The sequence below is a fragment of the Gekko japonicus genome, unplaced genomic scaffold (genome assembly GCF_001447785.1).
Source record: "Gekko japonicus isolate JY-2015 unplaced genomic scaffold, Gekko_japonicus_V1.1 scaffold561, whole genome shotgun sequence".
In the NCBI taxonomy this organism is placed as follows: Eukaryota; Metazoa; Chordata; class Lepidosauria; order Squamata; family Gekkonidae; genus Gekko; species Gekko japonicus.
In genome coordinates, this window is record NW_015162496.1 from 72,663 (window position 1) to 88,434 (window position 15,772).

The following is a 15,772-nucleotide window of genomic DNA, read 5'->3' on the forward strand; positions in this document are numbered from 1 at the left end:
TGCTGCGGCGGCTGCGGCTGCTGCTGGTGCTGCTCTGGGTGGTGCTGCCGCTGCCGGCCCGAGCGCGGAGGGCGCCGTCGCGGTCCGTCCATCATGCTGCGCTGCCTGGTCCAGCGGGCCTGCAGCCTGCCCGGCGGCGAGAAGGGCGACAAGCCCAGCGACCCGGGGGCCAGCCTGACCTTCCGAGGTGAGCCCCGCGACCGGGGGGGGGGGGGGGGGGGGGGAGGAAGCAACGCTCCCTCTAAGCCGTGGAGTCCTGTGAGCAGAAATTCTACTCTGTGAGCCGCCACTGGCATTCAAGTTGCGAGCGAGGGATTGGGCTGCCGCATCCATGAGTTTGCTCTGGAGCCCTCCTTCCTGGACGGAGACAGAAATGTGTGCGCCGGAGGCTAAAAAACTGTGAGCTTGCTCACACTCACCGGGCTTAGAGGGGACACTGGCGAAGAAGAGGCGCTTCTTTCTGCCGGCCCCCCAGTCTGAGAGGTGGGTGGGGGTCCCGGCGGCTCCCGGGAGGGCAGCAGCTTGGGTTGCCAACCAATGCTCCCTCTAAGCTGTGGAGTCTTGTGAGCAAAAATTCTACTCTGTGAGCTACTGGCATTAAAGCTGTTAGCGAGCAATTTGGCTCCTGCATCAATCAGTTTGCTCTGGAGCCCTCCTTCCTGAGCGAAGAGAAAAATGTGTGAGCCGGAGGCTCAAAAATTGTGAGCTGGCTCACACTAACTCAGCTTAGAGGGAACACTGTTGCCAACCTCCGGGAGGGAGACCTCCCAGAATTCCCGCTGGCCACAGAGATCAGCTCCCCTGGAGGAGAGGGGCAGCCTTGGCAGGTTCGACTCCAGGGCATCGTGCCCTGTAGAAGTCCCTCCCCTACCTTGTCTGTCCTCCTGAGGCTCCACCCACAAATCTCCAGGGATTTCCCGACCCAGAGCTGGCAGCCCTCCGCACCGTAGGTGAGGTCAGAGATTACCCAGTAGGGCGTCAGGGCCCCCTTGAGCTCCCAGCCTCCCACACGACTTCCCTGAGGTCCAGCAGGTGCCCTATAGTGCAATGGGGTCCCCCCCCCACAAAATCCCCTTTGGGAGACCAGTTTCCCTGTCGGTCTGGGGAGTTCTCCTGGCTCCCGGGGACTCATCCAGAGATGCTGTCCCTGACTGGCCAGACGAGGGTGAGTGGCAGGCAGTGTTCCCTCTAAGCTGAGTTAGTGTGAGCCAGCTCACAGTTTTTAAGCCTCCGGCTCACACATTGTTGCCTTAGCTCAGGAAGGCTGGCTCCAGAGCAGACTAATTTATGCAGCAGCCAAATTGCTCACTTACAACTTTAATGTCAGTAGCTCACAAAGTAGAATTGTTGCTCACAAGACCCCACAGCTTAGAGGGAGCATTGGTGGCGGGTTTCTGCGAAGGGGGAAGAAAGAAAAGGAACAACTTTATGGAAGTCCCTATTTGTGGTGGCTGTCATGTGGGGAGGGGCTGTGGCTTAGTGGAAGAGCCTCTGCTTGGTATGCGGAAGGTTCCAGGTTCTATCCCTGGCAACATCTCCAGTTTAAAAAGACCCCAGAGAGCTGTAAAGAGGGGCTGTGCCTCAGCGGTAGAACGTATGCTTGGCACGCAGAAGGTCCCAGGTTCTCTCATTTGGAATACTGTGTGCAGTTCTGGTCGCCACACCTTAAAAAGGATATTATAGCTTTGGAAAAAGTGCAGAAAAGGGCAACTGAATGATAAAAGGGTTGGGACACTTTCCCTATGAGGAAAGGTTAAGGCGCTTGGGGCTCTTTAGCTTGGAGAAACGACGACTGAGGGGTGACATGATTGAGGTTTATAAGATTATGCATGGGGAAGAGCAGGCAGAGAAAGAGATACTTTTCTCCCTTTCTCACGATACAAGAACTCCTTGTGGGCACTCCATGAAATTGCTGAGCGGTCGGGTTAGAACGGATAAAAGGAAGTCCTTCTTCACCCAAAGAGTGATTCACACATGGAATTCACTGCCACAGGAAGTGGTGGCGGCTACAAGCATGGACAGCTTCAAAAGGGAATTAGATAAGCATATGGAGCAGAGGTCCATTAGTGGCTATTAGCCACAAGGTATAGGTAGGGGCTCTCAGGCAAGTGATGCTCTGTCTTCTTGGTGCTTGGGGGGGGGGTCAACAGTGGGAGGGCTTCTAGTGTCCTGGCCCCACTGCTGGACCTCCTGATGGCATCTGGTATTTCTGGCCACTGTGTGACCCAGAGTGTTGGACTGGATGGGCCTTTGCCCTGATCCAACATTGGCGTCTGTTATGTTCTTATGTTATCCCTGGCAGCATCTTTAGTTAAAAGGATTGGGCAGGAGGTGATGGGAACGACGTCCGCCGGAGACCCTGCAGAGCTGTAAAGAGGGGCCGTGGCTCAGTAGTAGAGCCTCTGCTTGGCATGCAGGAGGTCCCAGGTTCTATCCCCGGCATCTTCAGTCAAAAAGGACCAGGTAGGAGGAGATGGAGAAACCTCAGCCTGAGTTCCTGGAGAGCTGTAAAGAGGGGGCTGTGGCTCAGTACTAGAGCCTCTGCTTGGCATGCAGAAGGACCCAGGTTCTATCCCTGGCAACATCTCCAGTTAAAAAGGACCAGGCAGGAGGTGATGTGAAAGTCCTCTGCCCGAGACCCTGGAGAGCAGCTGCCAGTCTGAGTGGACAATACTGATTTCGTGGATCCAGGGTCTGATTTGGTACAAGGCAAGTTCATGTACGTGTTCAGGTCTATGTCAGTGGTGGAGCCTCATGCGAAAAGTCCAGGTTGAAGCACCTGGCAGGAGGTGTTGTGAAAGACCCTCTGCCCTGAGACCCTGGAGAGCGACTGGCTTCCTGAGTCGGCCACACTGACCTTAATGGACCCAGGGTCGGATTCAGTAGAAGGCAGCCACACTTAAGCTGGTTTCTGGCTAGGGGCCGTAGTAGAACATCTTCTTTGCCTGCACCACGTCCTAGGCTCAGTCCCTGGCCTCTCTAGCGTGTGTGTGTGTGTGAATTGTCCTCAAGGGCACGATTTCTCACGCTGGTCAACTGGCCACCCTTTTCTGAATTCTTCCCCTGCCCAGTTCCACTTCTGCAGTGGATTGGGGCCCATGCTGCACACGGGTGTCAGAAGAGAAATCCATCCAGTCTATTTCTGTCGCTCTTCCCCCCCACACACACACACACTGGTACTTTCTTTAGAAGGATGAGCCAACCTGGGGTGAGATGGGAGGGGCTCCACAGAACCTGCTCCTCCCCCATGGAACGTTGTGCCCCTGCCGTTCCCCCCCCCCCCCCCCGCTCATCCCTCTGTCTGTGAAGCACCACATTAATTTAGCTCTGTCTCCGAAGGGGCATTTATGTTTGCATATATCTCTGTCCTGCTTTTCTCCCCAGTTGGGGCTCAAAGTGGCTTAGAATGTTAGTCTCCTCATCTCGCTTCTTCTCACCACCCTGTGAGGTAGGCCGGGCCGTGAGATTGTGATGGACCCGAGGTCACCCAGCGATCCTCTGTGGTGGAAGCGAGGAGGATTCGAACCTGGGCTGCCCAAGGTCCTAGTTCACCACTGTGTCCGCTACACCACACTGGCTCTCAAGTGGCCTCCCCCCATTAAGCCCCATGTCCTCAGCCTCACACTTTCCCACCAGACTGCCGCCCTCTCCCCTTCTTTGCAGTTTCTGCTCCCCCCCCCTTGCCTGGACAGCCCCCCTGGGCAGGGCCTGCTTCTCTCCCCCCCCCATCAGTTTGTATATGGCACCCGGAGACAGGCTCAATGTTCCCTTTAAGCTGTGGAGTCTTGTGAGCAAAAATTCTACTCTGTGAGCTCCTGGCATTAAAGTTGTGAGCAAGCGATTTGGCTACTGCATAAATTAGTTTGCTCTGGAGCCCTCCTTCCTGGGCTAAGGCAAAAATGTGTGAGCCAGAGGCTAAAAAACTGTGAGCTAGCTCACACTAACTCAGCTTAGAGGGAACCCGGCTCTTGACACTAAGTGGTGGTCCTTTCCCATGAAATCTCAGCTGCTGGTGCTTTTAGTAGAGCGCCCGGAGGCAGTGCTCCCTCTAAGATGAGTTAGTGTGAGCTACCTCACAGTTTTTTAGCCTCTGGCTCACACATTCTTGTCTTGGCTCTGGAAGGAGGGCTCCGGAGCAGATTGATTTATGCAGCAGCCAAATTTCTCGCTCACAACTTTAATGCCAGTGGCTCACAAAGTAGAATTTTTGCTTACAAGACTTCACCGCTTAGAGGGAGCATTACTAGAGAGTAAGGGAGACTCACCCATTCCGGGGCAGTGGATTGGGGCCATAAGCAAGAGTGGAAATGGGATGTGGGGCTCCAGGCCTTGGGGGGAGGGACACACACAGCCTGCCGGCGGCAGCTCCCTGGTGTGTGCTCCCATGCATCCCGCTTCTCTTGGGACGGGCGTCTGGCCTCCTTAAAAATAAAACGGCCAATATTGTAATGTCCAAGTATAGTTCTGCGGTGCAACCTCATTTGGAATCCTGTGTACAGCTCTGGTCACTGTGTCTCCGAAAGGGCATTGCAAAGCTGGGGAAGGTGCCGAGGAGGGCAACCAGGACGACGAGGGGGTTGGAGCCCCTTCCCTGTGGGGAGAGGCCGAAGCGTCTCTGGGAAAGGGGCATTTGGGGAAAGGGGTGAAAAGACAGGTTTACAGAATCGTGTATGGGGTGAAGAAAACAGAGAGAGGGAACTTTTTCTCCTTCTCCCAGAATACTATAATTCAGGGGCACTCAAAGACGTTGGTGTACAGTAGGCTCGGGATACGAAAAAAATGAAATATTCACTCAATAACTATATTGTGAAATTAAATTTCAGTGGGCGTAGAGGTGGCTGTGAGCGCAGATATCATGAAAAGGAAATTTAACAGATCGATGGAGGAAGAGGTCTCACAGTGGCTACCAATGCTCCCTCTAAACTGTGGAGTCGTGTGAGCAAAAAATCCACTTTGTTTTTTTTTTTTGGTAAACAAATTTTATTTTCTCAGGAATACAACATATAAAACATTTCATTCTATCAATTGTCTACCCCATTCCCAGTTCCTCCCCTCCCTCCAATGGCTTCCCACAATGCTTCCACCCCTGCTCCAAATTACTTCATATCATCAACAATATCAGTTTTTCATCATTACAATCTAAAGATAACATCGTTTGACTTAATATTGATCTAAACATATTAAGTTTTGTTTCACATCCCAGTTCTTTTCCAGATAAATTTTAAAGTCATTCCATTCTCCAAAAAACTCATCGTCTTCTTTGTTATTCAGTTTTTTTGTAATCTTATCCATTTGCGCCATGAACAGAACTTTTTGTATCCATTCTTCAACCTCTGGTACCTTTTCTGTCTTCCAAAACTGCGCATAAATCATTCTCGCTGTCACTATCAGGTACCAGAGTAAAGTTTTTTTAGTCGTATTGACTTCTTCCATTTTGAGTCCCAAAAGCAGAATTTCCGGTGCCTTTTTAAAAGAACATTTCAGTATTTTTTGCATTTCATTGTGGACTTTTGTCCAAAAGTCTACAGCTTTCTCACAAGTCCACCACATCATTTTATCAAAAAATCCACTTTGTGAGCTGCCGGCATTAAAGTTGTGAGTGAGGGATTTGGCTGCTGCATAAATCAGTTTGCTCTGGAGCAATGCTCCCTCTAAGCTGTGGAGTTGTGTGAGCAAAAATTCCACTCCGTGAGCTCCTGGCATTAAAGTTGTGAGCGAGCGATTTGGCTGCTGCATGAATTAGTTTGCTCTGGAGCTCTCCTCCCTGAGCCAAGAGAAAAAAATCTGTGAGCCGGAGGCTAAAAAACTGTGAACTGGCTCACACTGGCTCAGCTTAGAGGGAACACTGCTGCTGACCAACACTCCCTCTAAGCTGTGGAGTCCTGTGAGCAGAAATTCCACTTTGTGAGTGACTGGCATTAAAGTGGCGAGCGAGCGGTTTGGCGACTGCATCAATTAGTTTGCTCTGGAGCCACATCCTTCCTCAGCGAAGGCAAAAGTCTGTGCGCCGGAGGCTAAAAACCTGTGAGCTAGCTCACACTAACTCAGCTTTGAGGGAACACTGGTGGCTACCAGCCGTGGGGGTGGAAAGGAGCCTCCCCATCTGGAGGCAGCCAACCTCTGAATCCCAGAGCCAGGAGGCAAAATCTGGGGAAGGCCCTGGCTTCTGTGCCCTGCGTTTGGTCCTCCAGGGCAACGGGCTTGGCCACGGTGTGAGATGGGATGATAGAGGAAGTGAGCCGCTAGTCTGATCCAGCAAGGCTGTCCTCTCCTCTCGTTCTTACTTTAGTGGTCACACTGCAAACAAACACCAGAGTAGCCACAGCAGACGTAATTGCGGCATAGGAGTGGGATCTTCTTCATGATGTCCAAAGCACTGTGTTTTCTCTTTGCCTTAATTAGGGATTGGCATGGGATTTGTGGACTTGAGTGACCGGGATAAAGGTTCGTCAGATCTCTGAGAATTCCCCCCCCCCCCCCCAGTCCCTCCAGAATGTACTAGAACTAGAACTAGAGATGTGAAGGTCCGGAAAAAAACCGGGAAAATTCGGGGGGGAAATGTTTTCCCCCCTAAGCCTGTTTTTTTTATTTTTTCCCGAAAAATTAGAAAGATTGGAAAAAGAAAAGAAAAGGAAAAAAATTGATTATGGAACGTTTCATTTGAACATGATGAATAAAATATTTTAAGACGCGGTGTTCAAATATTTTCCAAATCATTTCTAAAAAATACGTATGGTATCAGATTGATCTAATTTCTGTGCACCGAGGACAAGCAAGTCCTGGGTTAAAAACGGAACTCTCCAATGCAAGAACAAGATGCATTTCTTCCTTTAGGAGGTGCTATTGTCACAGGAAAAGAAAAAGGTTTCAGTTTTGTTTTTGCATGTAGGGTGGGTATTCTGTTTGTAATAATTGTTTGGATACACTATATTTTAAATACGCTAGTTGTGATAATTTCATGCCAAGTAAAAATGTCCATTTTCATATTTTATGTTCCTAAAGTAACAGAATGACTTTCAATCTGGAAAAGAAAAAAGAAGTGCTAATGTAGCCTTTTTTCAATTTTCCCGAAAATTTCTGTTTTTTTCTGTAAAAAACCCGGGATCTTTTCCGAGCTTCAAAATTTCTGGAAATTTTACATCTCTAACTAGAACTTGGAGGAGGCATTCAACGGAATTGATGAGCAGTGGGCTGTGGAAGGAAAAAAGGAGGTGCTTTTTCACACAACTGCAAATTTGTGGGATTCACTGAGGAATATGATGCTGGACGACACAAACTTTCCTGGCTCTGATCAAGTGTGAGTGCGGTCACATGGAGGCTATTTGCTCCGTAGTAATGTAACACTGTGTGATCAGACGCAACGGCGGATGAATCGAGTTCCTTTCTTTGCCGCGTGTTTCCGCTTCAACGAGGGATCACCGACGCAATGGGAGCGCGCTGGAGCGCTCACACGGGGAAGTCCATTTGCGGCCCGTCGCAAACCCGCTTGATACTGCACTTTCCCCAGTATTTTTTAACTCAGCTTCTTCTGCAGAGCGAAACGGGGTTGCTGACGGGTGCGGGGCGCTTGCCAGATGTTCCCATGCGATTGCACCCTTGAAAGCCACCCGGCATTTGTGCCTATCGCGCGACTACTTCTGCGTGTGATCGGGACCAAAGCAGATCAAGACGGGTGGCCGTGTGCATCCGTCTGTAGCCACAGAAAAGAGCCAGACTGCAGCAGCGCCTTCAGGACTCACAAAATTCATGGCAGGGGAGGAGATTCGTGAGCCATGGCTCACTTCTTCAGGTACCGAAAGGATTCTTCAGGTATCTGAAGAAGTGACCCAGGACTCATGGAAGTTCATCCCCTGCTACAAATTTGGTTAGTCTTTAAATTGCTCCTGGACTCTGGCTCTTTTAGCACTGATCGAGTTGGATTCTTCTGATGTTCTTATGTGCCCGCTCTCTGGAGGTCTCATCATGACCCACTTAAAGCGGGAACCCCTTTAGAATCCTCATGCATGAACCACCTTCTCGCTTTCTTTCTAGAAGGCCAGGGCTTGAGGGATGTGACAGAATGCAGCATTCCCAGATGTGATCCAGAAATTTTTTCATTTTGCCACAATTTCTCTCCATGCCCGACTTCATTTCTGATGATTACGGGCGAGCTTTAACGTGTGGGTCGGCCGTTGCAAGATGGGGGAACTGAGATGTGATGAATTTTGAAGGAGAGAAGCGGGGTGGGGAAGAGACGTGTGCCTAATCCATGGTGCTGTTCCAAAAGGGAAAATGCGCTTCCCTCCCTTGAAGATGACAGCAGGGAGACTCAGGTGTAACTTGGAACACGCTTATTCTCATGATAACGGCAAAAAAGGAATCTTGCAATGGCTGAAAGACTCTTTTGCATTGCTAGCTGGGGGGGGGGGGATGCGCAGATCTGCCCTCACAGAGGAGGGAGAGCTTGTACCTGAATAAACCTTGGCCTTAAAGGTGCCACTGGACTGTTTTGGATTGCTATCTGGGGGGGGGGCTCTGCAACCTACCTGGCTGCTTCTTGCTCCTCGTGGCCCGGGGCTGCTGGGACTGGAGCAGGGGGTGGGGCTTGTTGCATGTGCCCACCCGCCAACTCTTTACTGCCAGAGCTCCACTCCTGCAGGAAATGACCCCTGCTTACTAGGATCACCACCTGATAGCACCTGTCAATGTCGAAATTGTTATATGGTTTTAGGATTATTTAATTTACTTATTTTTGTTTTTGTTCCTTCTGTAAACCGCCCTGAGCCAGCCTTGGCTGGGAGGGCAAAGTATAAATTTAATAATAAATAAATAATAGAATGCTGCCCTCCCCCAACCCCTCCCTCCCTGGGCTCCACCCCCCAAATCTCCAGGTATTTCCCAACCCAGATCTGGCAACCACAGCAAAGTCCTTTTTCTTCGCCTGTGTTTTATTTACCTCCTTGATAGTGTGCTTTCCTCATTTGAGACCAGGGGTAATTTCCTGCGGGAGTGCACAGGAGTGGAGCTCCGGCAGTAAGGAGCCCAGGGGGCGGGCACATGCAACAAACCCCGCCCCCTGCTCCCAGCAGCCCTCAGTCGGGCCATGAGGAGCAAGAAGCAGCCAAGTAAGTTGCAGAGGCCCCACCCCCAGCCCACCTTCGGGTACAAGCTCTCCCTCCTCTGTGAGGGCAGATCTGTGCGTTCCCCCCCCAATAGCTAGCAATCCGAAACAGTCCAGTGGAGCCTGAGTGGTGGGTTCTGACACACTTCCGGTGATGTCAGGGGGTTTGGCATATGCAAATAAGTTATGCTAATGAGCTCCTGCACCTCTTTTTGTACGAAATGACCCCTGTTTGAGACGCAAGGTGGATTACAAACTGAGAGGACAGCGCCAGTAAAAACAGCGCCACGCATGCGGCCAAAAGAGTGCACCCCCAAAGCGGATCACCGACGTAGGAGACACAGCAAGGCAAGCGTCCTGCAGGCAACGCGGAGGCTGTGTGGCCTCCAAGGGTGCAGGCTTTATGCCTCCTCCTACAATAAAAACAACCACCAAGCAGGGAAGTCAGATTAAACTTCTCTGGAAACATTTTGGAGACGAATGCATCCGAAGCCTTCTTTCCTCTTCCAGTCCAAGGCTGCTGTTTGGCAGGGCAATATTCCTGGGCTGCGTCTTTTGGATTCCAGCAATTCCTTTCTTGTGTGTGTGTGTAGATGCTGGGCAATGGATGCTGAGTGACCATATATAGTAGCTTTTGTGCTCGGCACTGGGCTGAGAGGGTGAGAGGCAGGCCGTCCATTTTGCCAGACAGACCTTCCTGGAGGACTTTTGCCTTTGGGGCCCTCCTGTTGTTCCGATGCTGCTCTATTCTATGCTTTCCTCTTCTTCCTTTTTCTACTCGGTGACAAACTGCCCAACCTAGGTGAAAAGTACTGGGTTCGACGCATAAAGAACTCGGACCACGACATGCGTTCAGACGCGTCTATTGTACTTCACGAGAAGACACACAAAACGGCCCTGCAAGGCCAACTATATACACTCCCACCCGGCACACCTCTGTCCCCATTGGGGGGTTTGAATCTCCCTCCAAGGGTGCTATTGGTGGACTCATAAGAACATAAGAGACGCCAATGTTGGATCAGGCCAAAGGCCCATCCAGTCCAACACTCTGTATCACATAGTGGCCAGAAATACCAGTGCCATCAGGAGGTCCACCAGTGGGGCCAGGACTCCAGAAGCCCTCCCACTGTTGCCTCCCCCCCCCCAAGCACCAAGAAGACAGAGCATCCCTTGCCCCAGATATAAGAACATAAGAGACGCCAATGTTGGATCAGGCCAAAGGCCCATCCAGTCCAACACTCTGTATCACACAGTGGCCAGAAATACCAGTGCCATCAGGAGGTCCACCAGTGGGGCCAGGACATTAGAAGCCCTCCAACTGTTGACCCCCCCCAAGCACCTAGTCTACTCCTGGTAGACTAGGATCCTAGGTCCCCTTTGTTTTTGGGGACCAAGCTTCTGCTATAACCGCGGACCCCTGGTGGCGGTCCGTGTACATAATACTAGGTTAAAATTCCTGTCCGGGACTTTATCAGACTTACGTTTCTACTCAGACTCTGAGAAGAGTGTATTCTTGTTAGCTGATTCCAGTGCCAACATATCTTATAGGATGGCTTTATATGGCTTGGCTGCAAAGAAAATACGGGCCAACGCTGTTCGTATGGGAACTAATTAATATTGATCTGAGCGGACACCTTTTGTTTCAATTAATTGCCTATATTAGTTGTTGTGGATTTCCCGGGCTGTGTGGCCATGGTCTTGGCATTGTAGGACCTGACGTTTTGCCAGCAGCTGTGACTGGCATCCTCAGAGGTATAACACAGAAAGATGGAGTACTCTCTGTGTCAAGGTGAGAAGAAAAATGGAAGGCAGGTAATTTATATCTACTCGGGAAGGTGAGGTAGGGCTGAGTCGTTATCTTGTAGGAGTTCCCCAGGCTATGAACATGCTAGTGGAGGAGCTTTCCTGAGGAGGTTCTTTTGCATATGGATCGGCTGATGAAATTCGAATCTTATCTGTAGTGCTGTTGTCAGATGTAGAGCATTTTGTGTTTTTCAGGACTGGAAACCATGCCCTATTTATTTTTAAACTCTCTTCTTTCCTGTTGAAGTTGTGTTTATGTTTATGAATTTCAATGGCTTCCCTGTATAATCAGGTAATTGGATGTGTTGTCCGGCATTTCAGTATCTTGGAGGAATAAGATACTGTGTCCTGATTAAGTTAGGCCTCCAGAAAAATACAACAGATGCTACGATCGGCAAAAGACAGAAGAGACCCCCTCGCTTCTGCAGGAGTATACCGCATACCCTGTAGTTGTGGACAAGTTTACATCGGGACTACACAGCGTAGCAGCCAGACCAGAATAAAAGAACATGAAAGAGACTGCAGACTGGGCCAACCTGAAAAATCAGCAGTGGCTGAACGTAGCCGAACTCAAACCGGAAACAGTATCTTATTCCAAGACAGCCCTCCTTTGTTGGGTTGAAACATTAAATTTCTGAAGGGCGAGGGGGCGGGGGGGGGAAGCATCTGGACTCTCAGATAGGTTTGCCAATCTCCAGGTGGGATCTGGAGATCTCCTGACCTTATAACTGACCTCCAAACAATAGAGACCTGTCCTCCCTGGAGAAAATGGCTGCTGTGGAGTGGGGTTTGTAGGGCAGCGTACAGTGCTGAGGTTTGCCCCCTTCCCAAACCCTACCCATCATCCTAGGGTTTGCGAGCTCCAGGTTGGGAAATTTCTGGAGATTTGGGGTGTGTGGCGCCTGTGGAGGGTGGGGTTTGGGGAAGAGAAGGACCTCTTTTTCCAATTCTTGAAGTAATTCAAATGCCATCAACACCAACGGACCATGCATATTATATCTCGTTTCGTGTATATCTTTCTCAATGTGGGTAGTGTTGAAATACCTATATAATATTAATCCGTTGGGCAGACACTGTAGTCATATCTCCTAGTTGTTGTTGTTCAGTCGCACAGTCGAGTCCGACTCTTCGCGACCCCATGGACCAGATCACGCCAGGCCCTATCTCCTATTACTATCTCCTAGTAACACCCATGAAATCCATTAGTGTAGTGATTTGATGAGTGTTCCTAGGAGGCACAACTACCGAGTGTGCCCAATAGATTAATATTATATAGCTATTTCAACACTACCCACTTTGAGGAAGTTATACACAAAACGAGATGTCATGTGCATGGTCCGTTGGTGCTGATGGCGTTTGAATCACTTCGAGTAAACTGAATATTGGAAAAAGAATTTTCTAGTCTGTGAAGGCTTATTTTTTTGGCACAACACATCACGGTTGTTTGTTTCCTTTCTACCGCCTGGCGGTTGGCAACTCTGTGCTGCAGCTTTTGATATTTAACCATTTGGAGTCTGGCGACCCTAGCTGTGATTCTGGAGCTCTCCAAGCCCCACGTGGAGGTGGGCAACCCCACACCCTCCCAAATCTCCAGGAATTTCCCCACCTGGAGTTGGCAGCCTCCCATCGGGCTCCATGCCCTGGGTGGGATGGGCTGAAACGGCATGGGAGGGAGGGAGGGAAGGAGGGAGCCCGACTCTGCAGCTAAGGAGGGAAAGTGCTCCTGGGACTGCTGGTATCTGTTTGGCGCTTCCGGGACTTACTGACCCTTCTGTTATTTTTTCCCAGGGGTGAAGAAGAGAACCAAAGTGATAAAGAATAATGTCAACCCGGTGTGGAACGAGGTGAGTGTCTGGCGGGGTCTCGGCCTGGGTCTTCTTTGAGGCAGCGTTCACGAAGGTTGGCCCTTGCACCAGTCCCAGGCCCTGCAAAGCGTGAGCACTGATGTGCCTCTGAGAAGGTGCAGAAGGCCTTTATCCCACTCCGTGACAGAGACTTTGTGTCCTGCGTTCTCAGACTTGGCTTCCAGGTGGACCTAACCCTGGGCAGGGGGTGGTACTGAGAGAGGGTGATTTCCCACAAGCGCTGCTTCGCGCTCACTGTTCTCTACGTGTCAATTTCACACAAGCTGCTGCGCGGCCGCATTTTGCCCTGCACAGGGCTTTTTTTGTAGAAAAAGCCCAGCAGGAACTCATTAGCATAATAGGCCACACCCAACAGCAGAAACTCATTAGCATATTAGGCCACACCCCTGACAACACTGCTCATTAGCATACTAGGCCACTCCCCCTGTTACCAGAAGTGTGCTCATCCAGCCACACCCACCTGTTGCTTCTTATTCTGTTTACCTTGTTTGTTGTCAAAACCCAGGGCTTTTTTTGGAGCAGGAACTCCTTTGCATGTTAGGCCACACACCCCTAATGTAGCAAATCCTAATGAGTTTCTGCTGTTGGGTGTGGCCTATTATGCTAATGAGTTCATGCTAATGAGCTCCTGCTGAGCGTGGCCAACTCGGGAGCCAGCCAGAACTCCATTCCTGTGCGTTCCTGCCCAAAAATAGCCCTGGCCCCGCAGCTTCGTGTGATTTCCCCCGAATCTACTCAATCCTGTTTTTTGAGGATTGAGTAGACGCGGGGAAAATCGCACGAAGCTGCAGGGCAAAATGCGGCCGCGCAGCAGCTTGTGTGAAATTGACATGTACCATCGGGGCAAAAGGGAGGAGTGAGCGCGGAGCAGCGCTTGTGGGAAATCATCCAGAGAGAGAGAGAGAGAGAGCACCAAGCTATGCAGAGCAGAGGGGCTGCTCTCCCAGAGATGGATGTGGACAGTGGGTCAGGTGGGGGCTGGGGGTGGCCAATAGCAGTCTCCCAGACTTACAACTGATCTCCATCTGACAGAGCTCAGTTCCCCTGGAGAAAATGGCCGCTTTGGAGGGTAGACTGTACGGCATTATAGGCCACTGAGGTCCCCCCTTCAGAAACCCGGCCCTCCCCAGGTTCTGCTCCCTAATCTCCAGGAATGTCCTACTCTGGAGTTGGCAACCTTAGTGGCTAAGGGCCCTGAAGACGGAGCAGCTGAAGAGATAAACGACTCGTTCCTGGCCTTCAAGAATTGTCGAGAAAGGACAGTTTTGGCATATCTGATTTGGGGGTGGGGGGAATGGTTGATGCTGCTAGGGTTCCCAGTGCCGGAGCCCCTGGGGAAATCAGTTCCCAATAACAGTCATTTAGAAGAAGTAAGGTTTTTTGAGACATTGACAGGATCCAGATTCTTAATGATTCTTTGTTAGAACTGAGGTCAAGCGCGCAAAGCCAGCAATTATAGCATAATCAAACAAGACCTGGAGATTTGGGGGTGAAGCCTGGGGACGGGAGGGAATTTAGCAGGGGTGTGACCAGTGTTCCCTCTAAGCTGAGTTAAGGTAAGCCAGCTCACAGTTTTTTAGCCTCCAGCTGACAAATTTCTGTCTTAACTCAGGAAGGATGGCTCCAGAGGAAACTAGCTTCTGCAGCGGCCAAATCGCTCGCTCACGACTTTAATGCCAGTGTAGCTCACAAAGTAGAATTTTTGCTCACAAGACTCCACACCTTAGAGGGAGCATTGGGTGTGACATCTTCCAAAGCTTCCCTTTTATCCAGGGTAACTGAGCTCTGCCGTCTAGAAATCAGTTGTCATTCCGGGAGAGCTCCAGGTCTGGGGTGGTGGTGGTGGGTGGGTTTGGCAACCCTAGGTTTGGTGAGCCAGTTTGGTGTCGTGGTTAAGTGTGCGGACTCTAATCTGGGAGAACCAGGTTTGATTCCCCACTCCTCCATTTGCACCTGCTGGTGGGACCTTGGGTCAGTCACAAGCTCTGGCACAGCTGTCCTTGAAAAAGAGCAGTTTCTGTCAGAGTTCTCTCAGCCCCACCCACCTCACAGGGTGTCTGTTGTGAGGAGGGGAAGGGAAAGGAAAGGAGTTTGTAAGCCGCTCTGAGACTCCAAGTGAAGGGCGGGGTATAAATCCAATCTCTTCTTCATCTTCTAGGTGCAGCTCTCAAAGAAACAGAGGTGCTCCTGGAAGCTGGCATCCAGGGCTCATCCACAACTCCCAAAGTCTGTCCCTTTTGACAGGGGACCTTTGACAGCTGTGCCTTCAGCAGCTGCACAGCCTGTGAAGTTTTCCCCCTCAGTCTACCACGATGGAAGGGGAAAACTTCACTGGTTGATTTCTGCCTGTAGTGAAAGAGTGAAACGCACACCGCTTCTCTTCTTCTGAAGAGTTCTGCCAACATTACCTGTCGGGTGGCCAGCTCCGGGTTGAGAAATCCCTGGAGATTTGGGGGTCGAGCCCAGGGAGGGGCTTGGAAAGGGGGCCCTCTCAGGTGGGTTCTAATGCCGCAGGGTCCTTCCTCCAAAGCAGTCATTTCCTCCAAGGGAACCGCAGGGGGGGTCAACAGTGGGAGGGCTTCTGGAGTCCTGGTGTCAGCAAGCTGCCATTCTGTTTTCTGTGACCTCTGTGTACATATCCTTACCCTGTTGCACCCGGCTTGTTTATACTATCCTGCTTCTGTGCTGGAATGCCTAAGATAACTACTGGTGGATGTGTGGGGGAGAAGATGCTGTAATGCTTGCCTATTGCTATCTCATGAGAACTGCACCTGTGTTTTGTCTGATGTTCTGCCTGGTTCCCATGGACTGGGCGCGCAACCGTTTCATTAGCCCGCCAGCGGGAATATTATTCATTGGATATGTATCTGTTTGAATTTCCTTTATTATGCTCGCCCTAACTGTGTATCCCCAGTTCTAACAAAGAACGTGTTTGAGTATGTCTTCAACGCTTTGAAATAAATTTTGCTTTTCTTGAAAACGTGGATTTATTCTCGATGCTTGG

General features: G+C 50.6%; 1 protein-coding gene across 1 annotated transcript in view; it reads left to right on the forward strand.

Moving 5' to 3' along the window:
- DYSF (dysferlin) overlaps positions 1-15,772 on the forward strand; it is a 287,816-nt gene that overhangs the window by 11,015 nt on the left and 261,029 nt on the right. Inside the window, exon 2 of the mRNA XM_015406074.1 lies at positions 12,692-12,747. Within this exon, the coding sequence (XP_015261560.1) occupies positions 12,692-12,747 (56 nt within the window). The remainder of the gene's footprint in view (positions 1-12,691; positions 12,748-15,772) is intronic.